Here is a 15,555-nt window from a genome sequence, read left to right on the forward strand (position 1 = left end):
GAGCCTCCTTCGGGTAGGGAAAAGCGGCATATAAGAACCAACTCTTCTTCTTCTTCTTCTACCTAAATACACAATATATTATTTTCAAATTCTAGAAATAGGATATCATAATAAACATATATTGTGAAAAACAGTGGATGCAATAATAATTAATACAGAATTCCATTTAATGAATATAGCAAAATGGGGATGATATAACAGAAATAGTAAGATGTAAATAACTTAGCCATCAGGTATGTTTTTTGTAAAAACTGATAAACATTTTCGGCATTTGGTGTAATCAGATCATTCATGTATTCTTCCCCAAATATGCAGACTATTCTGACTTTCTAAACTGAGGTCCCTGACCCACACACACAGAATCCTTATGTGGACTGAATATATTCTAAATTGACCAAAAGAAGATGGGAGCCCTACATCAAATGCACCAAATTCCTTGAAAGGATTGGTTATATTCTAGGAGACATGGAATGTTGAGATGTTTTTCTTTAAGTTAAAGGGGAAAGGAGGAGGGAAAAGAGTTCTAAAGAGTATATTTATTCAACCCATCCGCATTATTTTAAATATTTTTAATATGAATAAATGCATTGCAAGGAATTGCAAGGAATAAAACAGGCATGGTTGCAAAGCAGAGGTTGTTTATCAAGCTACAAAGCCTAATAGTACCAAGCAAGAATGTATGGGAAAAGGGATAGGAAGAAGACAAAACAACAACCATAGAAATGTAAAATGAGCATGCTGAGAAAGGGTATTGAGGAAATCATCCACGTTCATTGACATAACAAATCTTGGGTGATACGAAAGTTAACATTTACTTACTTGGGAGATGAAACAAGTTGCAGGTTGCTCACTTCCAAAAGATTGACCCAGAAAGGGATAGGTGACAAAGTATGGACAGAAAAACAAAGACAAAAAGGAGGAATGCTATATGCCACAGATGGAGAATAATAACCTTACATCGGGTAAAGAGCATTCTTGAAGGTGGATAGTTGTGTATAAGAACATGAGCGATTGGTATATATGGCTGTGAATCACACCCTTGCTTTTGGAGGTGGGCCAATTACGCAAGGACAAGAAACTTTAAAAATGAATTTGTCTTTGCCTCCTCAACAGTATTGTTGAAAGTAGATGGGTGTCTATTGAAATATATGGCTGTGAATCACACCCCTCCTTTTGGAGATGGACCAATCACACAAGGACAAAGATCGTTAAAAATGAACTTTTCTTAGCCTCAACTTGTTTTCTCCTTCCTTTTTTTTTGTTTGTTTTACACGCTAAGAATATCCTGCCAAAATTAGATGTGTATAGTACTTTCATTATACATATATTGAAACAAATGGGAGTTATAGTCCTATTGCAAATGTGCAGAATTGCAATGTACAGAGAGAAAGGGCAACAAATGTCACCGACACACACACCAAAGCAAAATGGAAAGCAAACAAGAACAAAGGGTCTCAAACTGGGAATTCCAGCCATAATGAGATCCATAATATAATTCTGTTCAGTATTAGTCCAGTGTAAAATGAATAAAACTGGTTGTCTTGGGCTTGAATAATTCTGAATATGATTACACAGTTAGTGTTTTCAGTCTCTAGGTCCTCGTGATGGCTCACTCAAAGAAAACTGGTATCTTCCACATTTCATTCCATATAATAAAATGATCAGAGACGAGTGTTCTAGTGTTTTATTCCACAGTTATCTAATGAGGCTTCACTTAGTCACCAGATTCACAGTAGAGTCCTGTGCAGAATTGCTGCAGTCTAAACCAATTAAAATCAATTTGTGTGAAGGATCTCTGAATAGGATTGCATCAGGAGTCATTTAGCTCTCTAAGCTCCTGTGATGGCTCACCCAAAGAGATGTGTTGTCTCCCAAGCAGGGAACCTGCCCTGCTCAGTGGTGGTAGTGGGTCATACTTCTGTTGTTTGCCACAGAAAATCTGCCCTGGTTGCCTCAGTGTGCCTTTACCCAGCACTACTGCCAAGCAGGGCAGGCTCCCAATGCCCACTTGGCCATAGCACATATAAGCCCAGTCAATCCAGGTCCTGAGAAATGGGATTCTGTAACCTGGGACTGGGTTTTGAGGGAGCATTGCCAGTGTGAATGGTGTGGCAGGGCACCCTGTTCTCCTTGGGTACAAGTGTCATCCCCAGCATAGCAGCAGCAGCCTCCTCCTTCCAGGGCTCCATCATTGGCCTCTCTTTCCAGCAGTCCTAGAATCATAGAATCATAGCATAATAGAGTAGGAAGGGACCTCCTGGGTCATGTAGTCCAACCCCCTGCACTATTCAGGACACTCACATCCCAATCGCTCATCCACTGTAACCTGCCACCCCTTTGTCTTCACAGAATCAGCCTCTCCGTCAGATGGCTATCTAGCCTCCCTTTAAACATTTCCAAAGATGCCCCCAGAGTGATCCTAGGCCACCATTCCCATCTCTCTGTTGTGGATCTAAGTGCAAGGCTAACCACTCTGTAGCATGGCACTCATACTGATGCCAAGAGCAGCTCTTGTAGGAGGGCTGGGGTTGGCATGTGGGCTCCTCCCCTGGCCTGTCATTGTTGCAGTAGGTGCTGCCTCACAAGAGACATTAGGAATGGGGGTTGAGGAAGGGGCATGCGGGAGCTACCAGCTCCTAAGTTGGGCCTTGACTGGAGATATACCCAGATGGGCTGTTCTTCTCAGAACATAGGGAAAGCCTGTTGAGATCTTTCTGCACATATCAGCTGCCTCTGGCTCCCATCTGCACTATTTTTTTGGTGGTGGTGGATATATTAACAGAGCTATGTTAGATCAATAGACTTCACCCAAGCTTGAATTTTAAAAGGAAGCTTTAAATGCCTAGCCAGACTGAAGTTGAGAGACGCAGTAGATGTTCAGCAACATGGTTACCCAACAGCAAATGCCATTGGAGGTATCTCTCCTTACAATTTCAAAACACACACTCAGCACAAAAGTGACCAATAAGGAAAAACCAACTACCCCCCCCCATCGAATTAGTGCAGAGACATCCACATTTTCAAGATGGCTAACAGTAATAATTTAATTTTTTTAAAGTAGGCCATTTCCCATGTTTTCCAGTGACCTGAATAATAGGAGAAGAGGGGGGGGAGTATTTAGTTCAGGATAGCACAGTGGCTATAGTAGTATAACTACAGCTTCAATCCCGTGATATAAAACCATTACAATACAAAATACCCATGTAACTCTTTAAATATCAGCAAACTATGTTGTATGCAGTCATGGAATATTAATGTATATGGAGCACAAGTAAGCAGGGTTGGATATAACAAGAAGAAGAAGAAGAAGAAGAAGAAGAAGAAGAAGAAGAAGAAGAAGAAGAAGAAGAAGAAGAAGAAGAAGAAGAAGAAGAAGAAGAAGAAGAAGAGTTGGTTCTTATATGCCGGTTACAATCAATCTTTTGCAATACTTTATTTTTTTTTTAAATCTGCCTGACATATCTGCATATGTATAATACTGGCTAACATATTTCTATATTATCCTGAAAAATACAGCACCTTTTCTGCATTGCTGCCTAGATCCATTAAAACTTTTCAAAAATTAGTCTATATGTCTTAAAGAGAACCCTCTAAGAGTCTTTCTGAGGGCATCCTTGAATTCCTGATTCCTCATGCAATATATGACTGGGTTAAGAAGGGGTGTTAGAATAGTATAGACAACAGACACGACTTTGTGGCCATTAACCGAGGTGAGAGCTCTTGGTCGGGCATAGATGAAAATGGTGGCAGAAAAGAAAACAGTGACTACCAAAAGATGTGAGGCACAGGTGGAAAATGCCTTTTGCTTTCCTTTGACTGAAGGAATGCGCAGGATAGTCAGGATAATACAGATATAAGAGGCAACTGTCACAGTGAGTGGGCCCACGAGAATGAGCAAGGCCAACAGGAAGTCAATGAGTTCGACCAATGACAAATCAGTGCAGGCTAGATTGAGTAGTGGGGAGACATCACAGAAGAAGTGGTTGACGATATTGGATCCACAGTAGCTCAGACGTCCAATGAAGAAGGTCTTCCCTGAGGCTATGATAAAACCACTTAGCCATGAACCGGCTGCTGAACGGATACAGAAATCTGGACTCATTATGGTGGGATAACGCAAAGGGCTACAGATGGCAACATAGCGGTCATAGGCCATAACTGTGAGGAGGGCACACTCTGTGCATGCCAGGCCCAGAAAGAAGTAGAGCTGGGCCATGCAGCCTGTGAAGGAAATATCCATCTTCTGTGTAGCGAAGCCTGAAAGCATTTTGGGGAGAGTGACCGAGACGTACCAGATCTCCAGGAAAGAAAGATTTCCCAGGAATATATACATAGGTTTATGAAGCTTGGTGTTTACCCTGATTAGTACAATGATGATCAAATTCTCCATTACTGTTAGGGTGTAGGCAACCAGGAAAACTGTGAATAGAGAGTGCTGCAGTTTTAGACTTCCTGGGAAACCCACCAAAATGAATTCTGTCACATGTGTCCAGTTTGCTAGTCCCATCTCAAGTAACTTTCTGATGTTGCCGAACTGAAAAGAATATATAAAGAAAAGATGACGTGAATTCCATCCACATTGAATGTTGACAGTTAACCAGTATTCAGAGCCCACTGCAATATATAATTGTGGCCAATTAAATGAACATATCTTTTTTTTTGACGGGGAAAATTCATGTAAATTGGTCCTACATTGAAAGGAAAACGAAGAGCTGGATAAACATGTAAAGCAGTGTACAATCAATAGGTTTAAATTTACCCCAAATTCATCATCTGTCAGTCAATTATCTGTCTACAAAAGTAATCTTGATATTTTCAGAGGCATTTCTGAGTGCACATATACAGAAGGGCGAATTAATAATACCCTGCAAAAGCAATGTCAATGCTCTTGTATCAACAGTTGTTGAAATAACTATTTTTGCCTGAAGTTTTATATATACTCAGGAATACATGTATATATCAGTATAATGAAAAGCACCTCCCATCATATGGATTTATTTAAAACATTTCTGCCATCTTTCTTTCGGCTTACAACATTCACTTACAAGTTCACTGGATGACCTTGACTCAGTCACTGTCTTTCAGCCTAAGCTTCCCGAATATAACAGAGAACGAAAACTGAATTGTAAACAAAATGATAGATGAACGTGAATGCAGAAATAGAAATGCAGAAATAGAAATCAGAATAGAAATCAAAGAAGGAGGAAAACAGCTATACTTGTGCTGAAGAAAAGGAACACAAGTATTTAGAAATTATTTCTACTGTTCTGTGTTGTTTGTTGTTATCACTTTATTATTGTTAAACTAAGTTATCTGTATTGTTTCTGTTTTATGTGAACTGCCCTGAGCCTTTGGGGGAGGATGGTAAATAAATAAATAAATGTTAATTCTGTAAAAAAAGATAAGTGGGAAATATAAAATGGAAGTACTGGAGTTCTCTTGAAAACTGACTGACAAAATGACATTTACTAGAGAAGTGAAGAAAGGTGAAGCTGTTAATTTTTTTTTTTTAAGGGGGAAAGAACCAAAGGTAAATACCCAGGCATTGTGTAACACTCGGAGGAATGGAAGCTTTGTAAAAGAAATTAGATTGGTGTGAAAAAATTGAATTTAAAAACTTGTGTAAGTGGATGTTTATTGAGCCGAAATAAATAACAAAAATATAGAAAAGAGCCATATGACGGTTTATTGAGTACTGCAGGAACAAAAGAATAGCTTCAAATGGGTAGCCGTGTTGGTCTGTCTGAAGCAGCACAACAGAATCAGAGTCCAGTGGCACGTTTAAGACTCTGATTTTGTTGTGCTGCTGGAATACAAATTGACCAAAACATGTTACAACACCCATTTTCCTTCAAAATGTCTAATTTATAACCAAGTTTTATGTCAATTTTAAAATTCTGCCTAACGATGCAATATATTATTTTCATAATCCAGAATGAGGACAACACAATTGATGCAATATTTTTTTAAAAAATAACATAGATTTATCTTTAATGTACGTAGCAGAAAGGAGAGGAAATAGTAGAAATTATAAGATAAAAATAACCTATCCATAAATGGTTTATAAAATCACATCTGCTGCATCTAGCTATAGAACTAGTTAACTGGCTGATAAAAGCATCCTAATAAGGTCATTCACATATTCTTCCCCAGGTATGCAGATTATTCTCACTTTCTAAACTGTCCAAAAGAAAATGAGACCCCTGAATCCAGTATGCTACATTCCTTGCAAGGACTGAATATATTCTAGGAGGTATGGAAATTGAGATATTTTGCATTCCAGGGGAAAAGGGGGGGGGGATATTCAAAAGAATACATTGATCCAACCCATAATATATATATTTTTAGAAATATGCATAAAAGGAATAGGATTGCAAGGGATAAAAAAGCATTGCTTCAAAGCAGAGGTTCTTTATCAAGGGCTAAAACCCAGTAGTTACAAAGGAGGTAGGAGGAAGAGAAAAAAAACATACAAACAGGGATGCAGTAGGCACACTGAGAGAAGGGGGTTAAGTAAATCATTCACAATCATCTATACAAATCTTTGGTGATACAAAGGGTAAAATTTACTTACATGGGCGATGAAACAAGTTGAAGGTCACTCACTTCCCAGAGATTGACCAAGAAAGAGATAGGTGACAAAGTATGGACATAAAAACAAAGACAAAAAGAAAGAATGGTATATGCCACAGATGAAGAATAATAGCATTACCCCAGGTGAAGAGCATTGTTGAAGATGGATGGTTGTGTATAAGGACAGGAGAGATTGGTATATATGGCTGTGAATCACACCCTTGCTTTTGGAGATATGCCAGTTACTCAAGGACAAGAAACTTTTTAATGAACTTTTCATGGTCTCCTTTTATTTTCTCCCTCCTTCTTTTGTCCTACATTCACTGGAGCAAATGTCTACCACCCCCGCTATTGTCTGTCTTGTCAAAATGGGCCAAATATATCTAAGGCTTCAGTATAGAGAAAAAGAAATGGGAATTATTAATCTCAGTATGCATGTGCACAGCAAATGTTCAAAGGGCAGTACAGAAATAAAAAGGGACAAATATCACAAAGACACACACGCCCTAGAACAAAATGAAAAGCAGTCAAGACCAAGGGGTCTCAAAGTGGAAATCCTAGCCACCAGGTCTTTAATATAACCTTATAAAGTATTAGTCCATTGTGAAAAAATTTAAATCAGTTGGTTTTTGCCAGAGTAATTCTGAATAGGATTTGCAGTGTCTTTTCACTCTCTAGGCCCTTGTGAAAAGAAGATTGATATCTGCCATATTTAATGGCTTTCTCAAGCAGACTGGTGTTTCTTCATGACTCTGGAAGGGTATCCCGAATGGGTGGGAATTAATTAATTTGTTATATATTTAAAAAAATGGTTAAACATTTATGGGATGATATGACCATATATTGTCATGTTGATCCACCAACCCCCCAATCCAAAATGGCCAGTGATGGACCTGGAGGGGGTTTAAAAGGGGAGGGGCCTTGGGTAGGCATGTTCACAGCTCTGCTTCTCAACCATATTCTACACAGTTGTGCCACTTCTGGAACTTCTCCAAGCCTGAAGAATATTTCAAGTGTTTCTCAATGGTAAAAAAGTGCCTAATAGCTGATCTCCTTTCTTCAGGGTCATGAACAGATGGTTGCACTGGGAGAGAATTACTTGTGCCCTTATTGACTCTCTTGTGGAGTATTGCAATGTGCATTTGTCTCTCCCACTGTATTCAATATCTTCATGTACCAGCTTGGTGTAGTTGTTAGGAGTGCAGACTTCTAATCTGGCGATCAGAAGCTGGGTTTGATTCCCCACTCTCCCACATCCAACCAGCTGGGTGACCTTGGGCTCACCACAGCACTGATAAATTCTGAATCCGCTTCAATGTACTAGTATTAACCTTTAAAGTCATACATGGTCAGGGCCTGGCATTACTGAGGGATCACTTGGTTGACTGTACCCCCCTCAAAGGACCCTAAGATCTTCCAATAAAAATAAATTGGTGATCCCTGTCCTAATAGAAGTACATCTGGCCTCAAGCAGGGCCAGGGCCTTTTCAGGTCTGGTCCCAACCTGGTGGAATGAGCTCCCAGAAGAGCTGAGGGCTCTGATGGAACTAAACTAGTTCTACAGGGCCTGTAAAATGGAGGTCTTCTTCCAGGTATTTGATTGGGGCCAATTCTGAATCCACTTCAAGGTATTAGTATTAACCGACATCTAGATGACCAGACTAAACACCATATGGGCCCCTCATATATGCTGCCTCCCTGGAAAAACCAAGATGATTTGACTTCTGGTTTGCCCGCACAGCTGTATATTTGTTTTAAAATAATTTAAATAATTTGTATTTATTGTAAAGTTTTATGTTCTTTTGGAAACTGCCCTGAGCCAGCTATGCAGGGATGGCTGGGATATAAATCAAAGAATAACAAAATAGATAGATAGATAGATAGATAGATAGATAGATAGATAGATAGATAGATAGATAGATAGATAGATAGATAGATAGATGTAGTAGTAGTAGTAGTAGTAGTAGTAGTAGTAGTAGTAGTAGTAGTAGTAGTAGTAGTAGAAGAAGAAGAAGAAGAAGAAGAAGAAGAAGAAGAAGAAGAAGAAGAAGAAGAAGAAGAAGAAGAAGAAGAAATAAAATGGCTCGGTCTGCAAACTACAGCCACTGAGAGCAGGTCACAGAATGCCAGTAAGGAAACAAAAATTAGACTAAAGAATAAAATTAAGAAACCACAGACAAAGAGCAACACCTCCCAGACAGCAAAACAGCTAGGTTTGGCATTTCAGAATATGGGATGGGAAGAACTCCTCAAGCTAACCAAAGTCAGCTACTTTCAAGCTAAAACTAAAAAGTTACCAAGAAATGATGGGGGGGGGGGTTGGTTAACAAAAACAGATGAGACTAAGGTAAAACATTATCCAGTCCAACTGGAAGTCATACACTGGTACAAACTGTATATGTATAGCCTGCCCTGTGTTATTTGTTCTTTATTTTTGCAAGATGCAGTTTATAGAGAGGCTACATTTATAGAATGTATGCAGAAGGCCAATGAATATCTGGAGATTGGGAGAGAGGCAGATGGGTACAGTTTACCCTGCCCTATCCTCAGATTACTTATTATTCCCCATTTGCACTGGGTTTAATTAGCCCTACATTTATTTGAAAGAGTGTTGGTCTCACCTTTGAAGCATTTCATCATATTTATTTCTTAGGCAGTTTCTTACACACAGGCATTGGATTGGCAGATGGGCATATTGGCAAGCAAGACACAACTCTAGTTGGCATTAACAAGTCCAAAGCTTTATTTTAACAACCTCCAGCTAGAGGGTTGGCATGGCATGAGAGCAAGAGTCCCAGTCAGCCATCCGGCTACTCCTGTTTGGCCCTGAGGATGCCCTGGAGCCTGTTTTCTCCCAGCTGGGAGGACAGGTCCTTGCCCACAGGGTCCATATCCCCGGGAGGCAACTTGGTGGGTTACTGATGGGCACCTAATTCATTCGGTCACCCAGCTGCCTGGCTCAGAGCCCCTGACCTATCCAGCTGGGTAGGCTAAGCACACACGAGCTGGTCTCTTATGGAGACCCCCTCCTTCAGGGCCTCAGTACGCAAATGGAAGCTCTGACAAACCCCGGGCTCTACCTTGTGCCCCCTTTAAACCACTGAGATAGAAAAAGTAACAATAATGTAATCAGATAACAAGGGTGAGAGGGTGGGAAGCTGTTCTGGTGGCAACTGATGGTGGAAAGGCTGGGCCCACATACATGGCGCCTTAAACAGGCACCAAGAGGCTCGCCCCCTACTGCCGCCAACATGTATGCCCAGATGGGCGCACTTGCATGCTGATAGGCATCATCATGCCTTGCCAGCCAGCCAGCTCCTGCGTCATCAATTGGTGGCCATGGTTATTTGTGGTCGTCCTTTTATTTTCTTTTACTGTACTACCACTGCATTCTGAATAAGCCTCTTACAGTACTACCCTTAGTGCCCGGAAGAAAGTCTTTTTGTTGCTTTTTTGAGAGCTTCCTTGAACTCCTGGTTCCTTAAGCAGTAGATGATTGGATTTATCAGTGGTGTTAAGACAGTGTAGACAACAGACACTAGTTTGTTGGAATCAAATGACGTGAGGGCTTTTGGCCGAGCATAAATGAATAGGGAGGCAGCATAGAAAATGGTGACTACTAGAAGGTGTGAGGTACAGGTGGAAAATGCTTTTTTCCTCCCTTTGGCTGAAGGGATGCGGAGAACTGTGGATATGATGCAGAAGTAGGAGGCAATGGTCGCAGAGAGTGGGCCAAGGAGGATGAGCAAGGCCAGCAGGAAGTCCATGAGTTCAGCCAGTGACATGTCTGTGCAGGCCAGATTGAGAAGTGGGGAGACATCACAGAAGAAGTGGTTGACAGTGTTAGGTCCACAGTAGCTCAGACGTGAGATGAAGAAGACTTTCCCCATAGCGATGACAAAGCCGCTCAGCCAAGAGCCAGCTGCTAAACGGATACAGAGCTCTGGACTCATTATAGCTGGATAACGCAGTGGGTTGCATATAGCCACATAGCGGTCATAGGCCATAACAGCTAGAAGGACACACTCCGTACATGCGAGGCCCAAGAAGAAGTAGAGTTGGGCCATGCAACCAGGGAAAGAAATATCCTTCTTCTCTGACACAAACCCTATAAGCATCTTGGGAACAGTGACAGAGACATACCAGATCTCCAGGAAAGAAAGATTGCTCAGGAAGAGGTACATGGGTTTATGAAGGTTGACATTCATCCGGATTAGTGTTATTATTATCACATTCTCTATTATTGTCAATGCATATACAATCAGGAAAATGGTAAATAGTGTTAGCTGTACTCGAAGGTTTCCAGGAAAACCTATCAGGATAAATACAGTTACTTGTGTCTTGTTTGTCCATTGCATCCTGGATTATGTTGTTGTAGATCTGGAAAAAAATATTCAGAAAGAAACTCAGTATCATGCTTTCTCGCACACGAATAGAATCATATTACATCAAGGACAGAATAATATTTCAAGCAGGTATATTGATAACTTTTCACACTGATTTTCTTGATCAGAACTAAAATCCCTTTAAAGCTTTTCCAACTTGGTCCACAATCATTTAAAAATTTATTATGCAGTCCAGCCATGACCCATACAGTGGCTGAACCACCAATTGTATTAATGTATTTTGTGGCAGAGAAGACATTTTATTCTATGGGATTTTCATGAGCATACTTCTGAAGGACTCTGTCAACTGTAGGATGTTTATTAACAATCCCATCTATGCAACGAGTATGAAAGATTAGTTGAGCTGGACAACTTCAACAGAAGTCAGAGTGACAAGTAGGCAAAGGGGGACTGGATGACAATCAACATTGCCAGTGATCATTTGTCCTGATAAATGAGTCTGGTTTTACAGTCTGGGGACTAGGGACAGTGGGTTGCAAAACAAGACCTGAAGATTTCAATGGCATTAGGTAAATAGCATCACCTGACAGACTACTTGGCCTGATGGGGGTTGCCCAGGCTAGCCTAATCTCTTCCAATCTCAGAAGCTAAGCAAGGTAAGCTTTGAGATGGGAGAGCATCAAGAAACACCAGGGTCATTATGAAAAGGCTGGCAATGGCAAACCATCTCTGAACTTCTGTTGCCTTGAAAATCTTGTGGGGTTGCCATAAACTGGCTGTGACTTGATGGCAGAGAGAGAGAGAGAGAGAGAGAGAGAGAGAGAGAGAGAGAGAGAGAGAGAGAGAGAGAGAGAGAGAGAGAGAGAGAGAGAGAGAGAGAGAGAGCATCCCATTAAAATTCAATTAAAGGGGCAGGACATTTATTTCTGTAGGCAGTTGGTGACCCTCGTGGGGCGGATTTAAAATTTCCTGCTTAGGATATGAAAGATGATTGCAGCTGGAATCTTAACATATACTTTGAGCTCTCAATTCTGAGATGGAAAGATGGAAATAAAACTAGAAATATTCTTGACATGCAATTTTAAGACAACATCCTTGGGAGTGAGCCCCACTAAATGGACCTGAGTAGGATCCTGAGTAGGCTTACTTAGGATAGCATTTTGTTTTCTACAAGCAAAACTGCCAAGAACCCGGCGCTACAGGGAAGGAGGGCTGCAAACTTCTGCAAACCTAGCTAATTTAGCAAGAATGTTCTTAGTGACTGCCATCCAAGAAAAATAAATGTTGCAGTCAAGAAAAGTTGTAGAGTGTCTCACATAGTTATAGTAGAATTTGCAGCATGTCTGAATATTAAGTTAAACTTTTTGACACTGAAACATTGAACACTTTAAGAATGCATTGTTGTTGCATCTATTATACCAGATTAAGAAGAAGAAGAAGAGTTGGTTCTTATATGCCGCTTTTCTCTCCCCGAAGGAGGCTCAAAGCGGCTTACAGTCGCCTTCCCATTCCTCTCCCCACAACAGACACCCTGTGGGGTGGGTGAGGCTGAGAGAGCCCTGATATTCCTGCTCGGTCAGAACAGCTTTATCAGTGCTGTGGCGAGCCCAAGGTCACCCAGCTGGCTGCATGTGCGGGAGTGCAGAATCAAACCTGGCATGCCAGATTAGAAGTCTGCACTCCTAACCACTACACCAAACTGGTGTATTGACAGTGGTTAGAGCCATAGTTCTACTGATGAAAAATGAATAGCTAAATAATAACTATAAAAAGACCTCAGAAAAAAAGTCACCACCCCAAAATGTCAGTTAAAAAATCTGGACCATTATATCTACATTTCCTAGGGAGCAATTCTACATAAAACTATGTCTGAGGTCCATATTTTGCTACACTTTGGGACAGTGAAGAGACACAAATCAGTAATTTGGTAATAAACAGGTATATATAGTGGAGTGTAGAAATCCAACATTCTTCTGCATACTGAGGTATTGTTTTCCAACCCTATCCCAAATGTTTGTGGCAGAAAGCAACCTGATCTATATAAAGTTATACTTAGTTAATTTAGCTTTTCCTCCCTCATGTCTTTGTTCATGTACTTGTTGCACTGTCTGATTCAATTTGAACGTTCTGTTGTCATCTGACAAACTTCTACCCTTAGAAGTACTTGATTTCAAGAAGGCAAGACTTACTTTAAAGACATGTCACTGCAATGTACTTAGAGCAGCTGGAATGTTCGGAGAAGGAATCACTATTTAGAATGGTTACTTTTAGGTTCGTAGATTGAAATGATGGGAAATATAACTCTAATGGGTTGTAAAACTGTGCCCAGGTTTAGAGAGCATTAAAAGCAGATTTGACAAATTCATGGAGGATGGTATTGACCAACAACAACTAGCTGCAACCCTTAATGGAACCACTATGTTCAGAAGCAATGGACCATTATTCCTATCTTTAGAAAAAGCACAGGGCATCAAAGAAATGGATGAATAAACAAATACAATTAAATATCATACCAGCTATTATGCATCAAATACAAAGTCTTCCACAACCACTGATATATACCTGTTGATATGGAATTATAAAAGCAAACACTGCCTAAGACAGAAACCAAAGTATAACCTTAGAAAAGGAGACCAGCATATAACCCCACATCTTGCTTTCCAAAAACATGAAACATTCACAAAGGTTTACTTACATAGCCCAAAGAATAATATACAGACTTTGCTAAGAATCATTTCACAAAGAAGATGGAGTGAGAGAGTGAAGCAACATCTTGACAAAGAATGCTCCTGCTGTTCCAAAAGGTAGAGAACTAAAAGTCCCTCTGGGTGAAGAACATTGCCAAGACTGGTTTGTTGCATGCGGAGGAAACTTGTAGCTTTCTGAAGATTCATATATGCTGGGTGACTGGAGATTAATGTTACTTCCAAGACAAGCCAGTCATAAGGTTACAGAACTTTGTCCTCCTTCCTTCGGGACCAAACAATTGTCAAAAATTAATGACTCCATTACTAAAGTGTTTCCTGAGCATTGACTTGTAGGAGGGCACCTTGGGCTCAAGGAAGACACACACACATTTCCATTGGCTTAAACAAGACCACAGCTTTAGTATTACTCTGCAGGAGTGTTGGTGCAGCATGGAAGAGGGAGCCTGACTTACAGTTGACTGACCACAAGAACCTGGACCCCAACAGCGCCCTGGGGCCTACCCAGTTTTCCCCCTGGGAATACGGGCCCCCTTGCCACTGGGATTCCACCCAAGGGATGTGTCTAGTGACACCCTGGGGCCCATCTAGTCCCCCTGCTGGGAATGCAGGACCCCTTGCCATTTTATCCCCACTGTAGGGAAGTATCCACCCGGGGTGCCAAGAGGAAGCACACATTTCCCTTGGTCCCACCCCAGGGTATGTGGCATTGTGAGCCACATGCTTTCCCTGATGGGTTGGCCCTGTGCATAGACCTGCCATCTCATAAGGAGGCCTCTAACCTGGGGGATCTGATGTGCAGACTGAATTCCCCCCAAACAGGGTCCATCCCATGCCAAAACCACAAGCTGTGACAAAATGCAACTCAAATGCAATTTATTTTGCAATGGCCACTCAGACATAAACAATATTAGCCAACATAAAAGGGTGGGTGGGAGGGAAGCTGTTATGGCAGCAGGTTGGGTGCAAGAGGCTCACACATAGCACCTTTTAAGGCCAATGCCTCCTTGCCAACCTTGTGGGTGTATCATGTCATCATTGTGCCCACCCTGTACACCACCAGCACGCCTTCCTGCAGCCTGCTCCTCTGTGGTGTCAAAGGTGGCTGCAGGTAATTCTTCGCTGCTTTTAATTTATCTCATTTTTTAAATCACATTTATAGTATGAGACCAAAGCTATTACAATGAAGCATACAAAAATAGTGATAAACAAACACTATGCTTTGAGAAAACCCTGTCTGTCCGTGGTTGTTCATCTAAGTACCTTACCTTATATCTACGCAGTTGTGATGGTTGTTCATTAGTCTGAGGAAGAGTGCATGCACCCGAAAGCTCACATCTTGAATAAATCTTTGTTGGTCTTAAAGGTGCTATTTTTGTTGTGTTACTTCAGACCGACACAGCTACCCACTTGAATCTAAGTAGCCCCTTGTTATGTTAATGAGGTGAGCTATGTGAATTGGTAGGGTCATAGAATCATAGAGTTGGAAGAGAACTCCAGGGTCATCTAGTTCAAGCCTTTGCAGAACGCAGGAAATTCACAACTTCCTGCCCACCCACAGTGACTCCAATTCCCTGCCCAGATGATGCCCCCCCCCCCAAAAAAGCAGAATCTCTGGCCACTCTGGCCTGAAGGCAATTCGCCTCCTGTTCCAAAGTGGTGTCTAGTATATCTAGTATAAAAGCACACACAGAAAACTGGACTGTGTACACACATGCAAACAGTTTAACATTGGTATAATTTCACAAAGAACCATGGAAGCTTTATTTCCCCCATAATAGCGTCAGAATGTTATGTGTCTGGGCAATTGAAGGAATCTCAGTGCAGTTCAGTTTCTTACGACATATTGCCCCTTTCCCTTTTGAGAGCTTTACTTTGGTACAGTGTGGATTTTGAAAATTGTTTGGTTGTTTTTAACACCCATATGGTTG

General features: G+C 41.1%; 2 protein-coding genes across 2 annotated transcripts; both read right to left on the minus strand.

The window, feature by feature from the left end:
- Positions 1-3,562: 3,562 nt before the first annotated feature.
- LOC143825449 (olfactory receptor 6B1-like) lies at positions 3,563-4,507 on the minus strand. The gene has a single exon (XM_077313478.1). It carries the CDS (start codon positions 4,505-4,507, stop codon positions 3,563-3,565), a length of 945 nt encoding a protein of 314 aa, XP_077169593.1.
- A 5,040-nt stretch (positions 4,508-9,547) lies between these two features.
- On the minus strand, positions 9,548-13,762 carry LOC143825784 (olfactory receptor 6A2-like). The gene is made up of 2 exons (XM_077314099.1): positions 13,615-13,762; positions 9,548-10,953 (listed from the first exon to the last, which is right to left on the minus strand). Exon 2 carries the CDS (start codon positions 10,929-10,931, stop codon positions 9,993-9,995), a length of 939 nt encoding a protein of 312 aa, XP_077170214.1. The 5' UTR covers positions 10,932-10,953; positions 13,615-13,762; the 3' UTR covers positions 9,548-9,992.
- Between the last annotated feature and the right edge of the window lie 1,793 nt (positions 13,763-15,555).

This window comes from Paroedura picta, chromosome 16, assembly GCF_049243985.1.
Source record: "Paroedura picta isolate Pp20150507F chromosome 16, Ppicta_v3.0, whole genome shotgun sequence".
Taxonomy (NCBI): Eukaryota; Metazoa; Chordata; class Lepidosauria; order Squamata; family Gekkonidae; genus Paroedura; species Paroedura picta.

Coding starts and splice junctions, on each gene's coding strand:
- LOC143825449 (XM_077313478.1), bottom strand. CDS start 4,507: ATGGGACTAGCAAACTGGACACATGTGACAGAATTCATTTTGGTGGGT.
- LOC143825784 (XM_077314099.1), bottom strand. CDS start 10,931: ATGCAATGGACAAACAAGACACAAGTAACTGTATTTATCCTGATAGGT.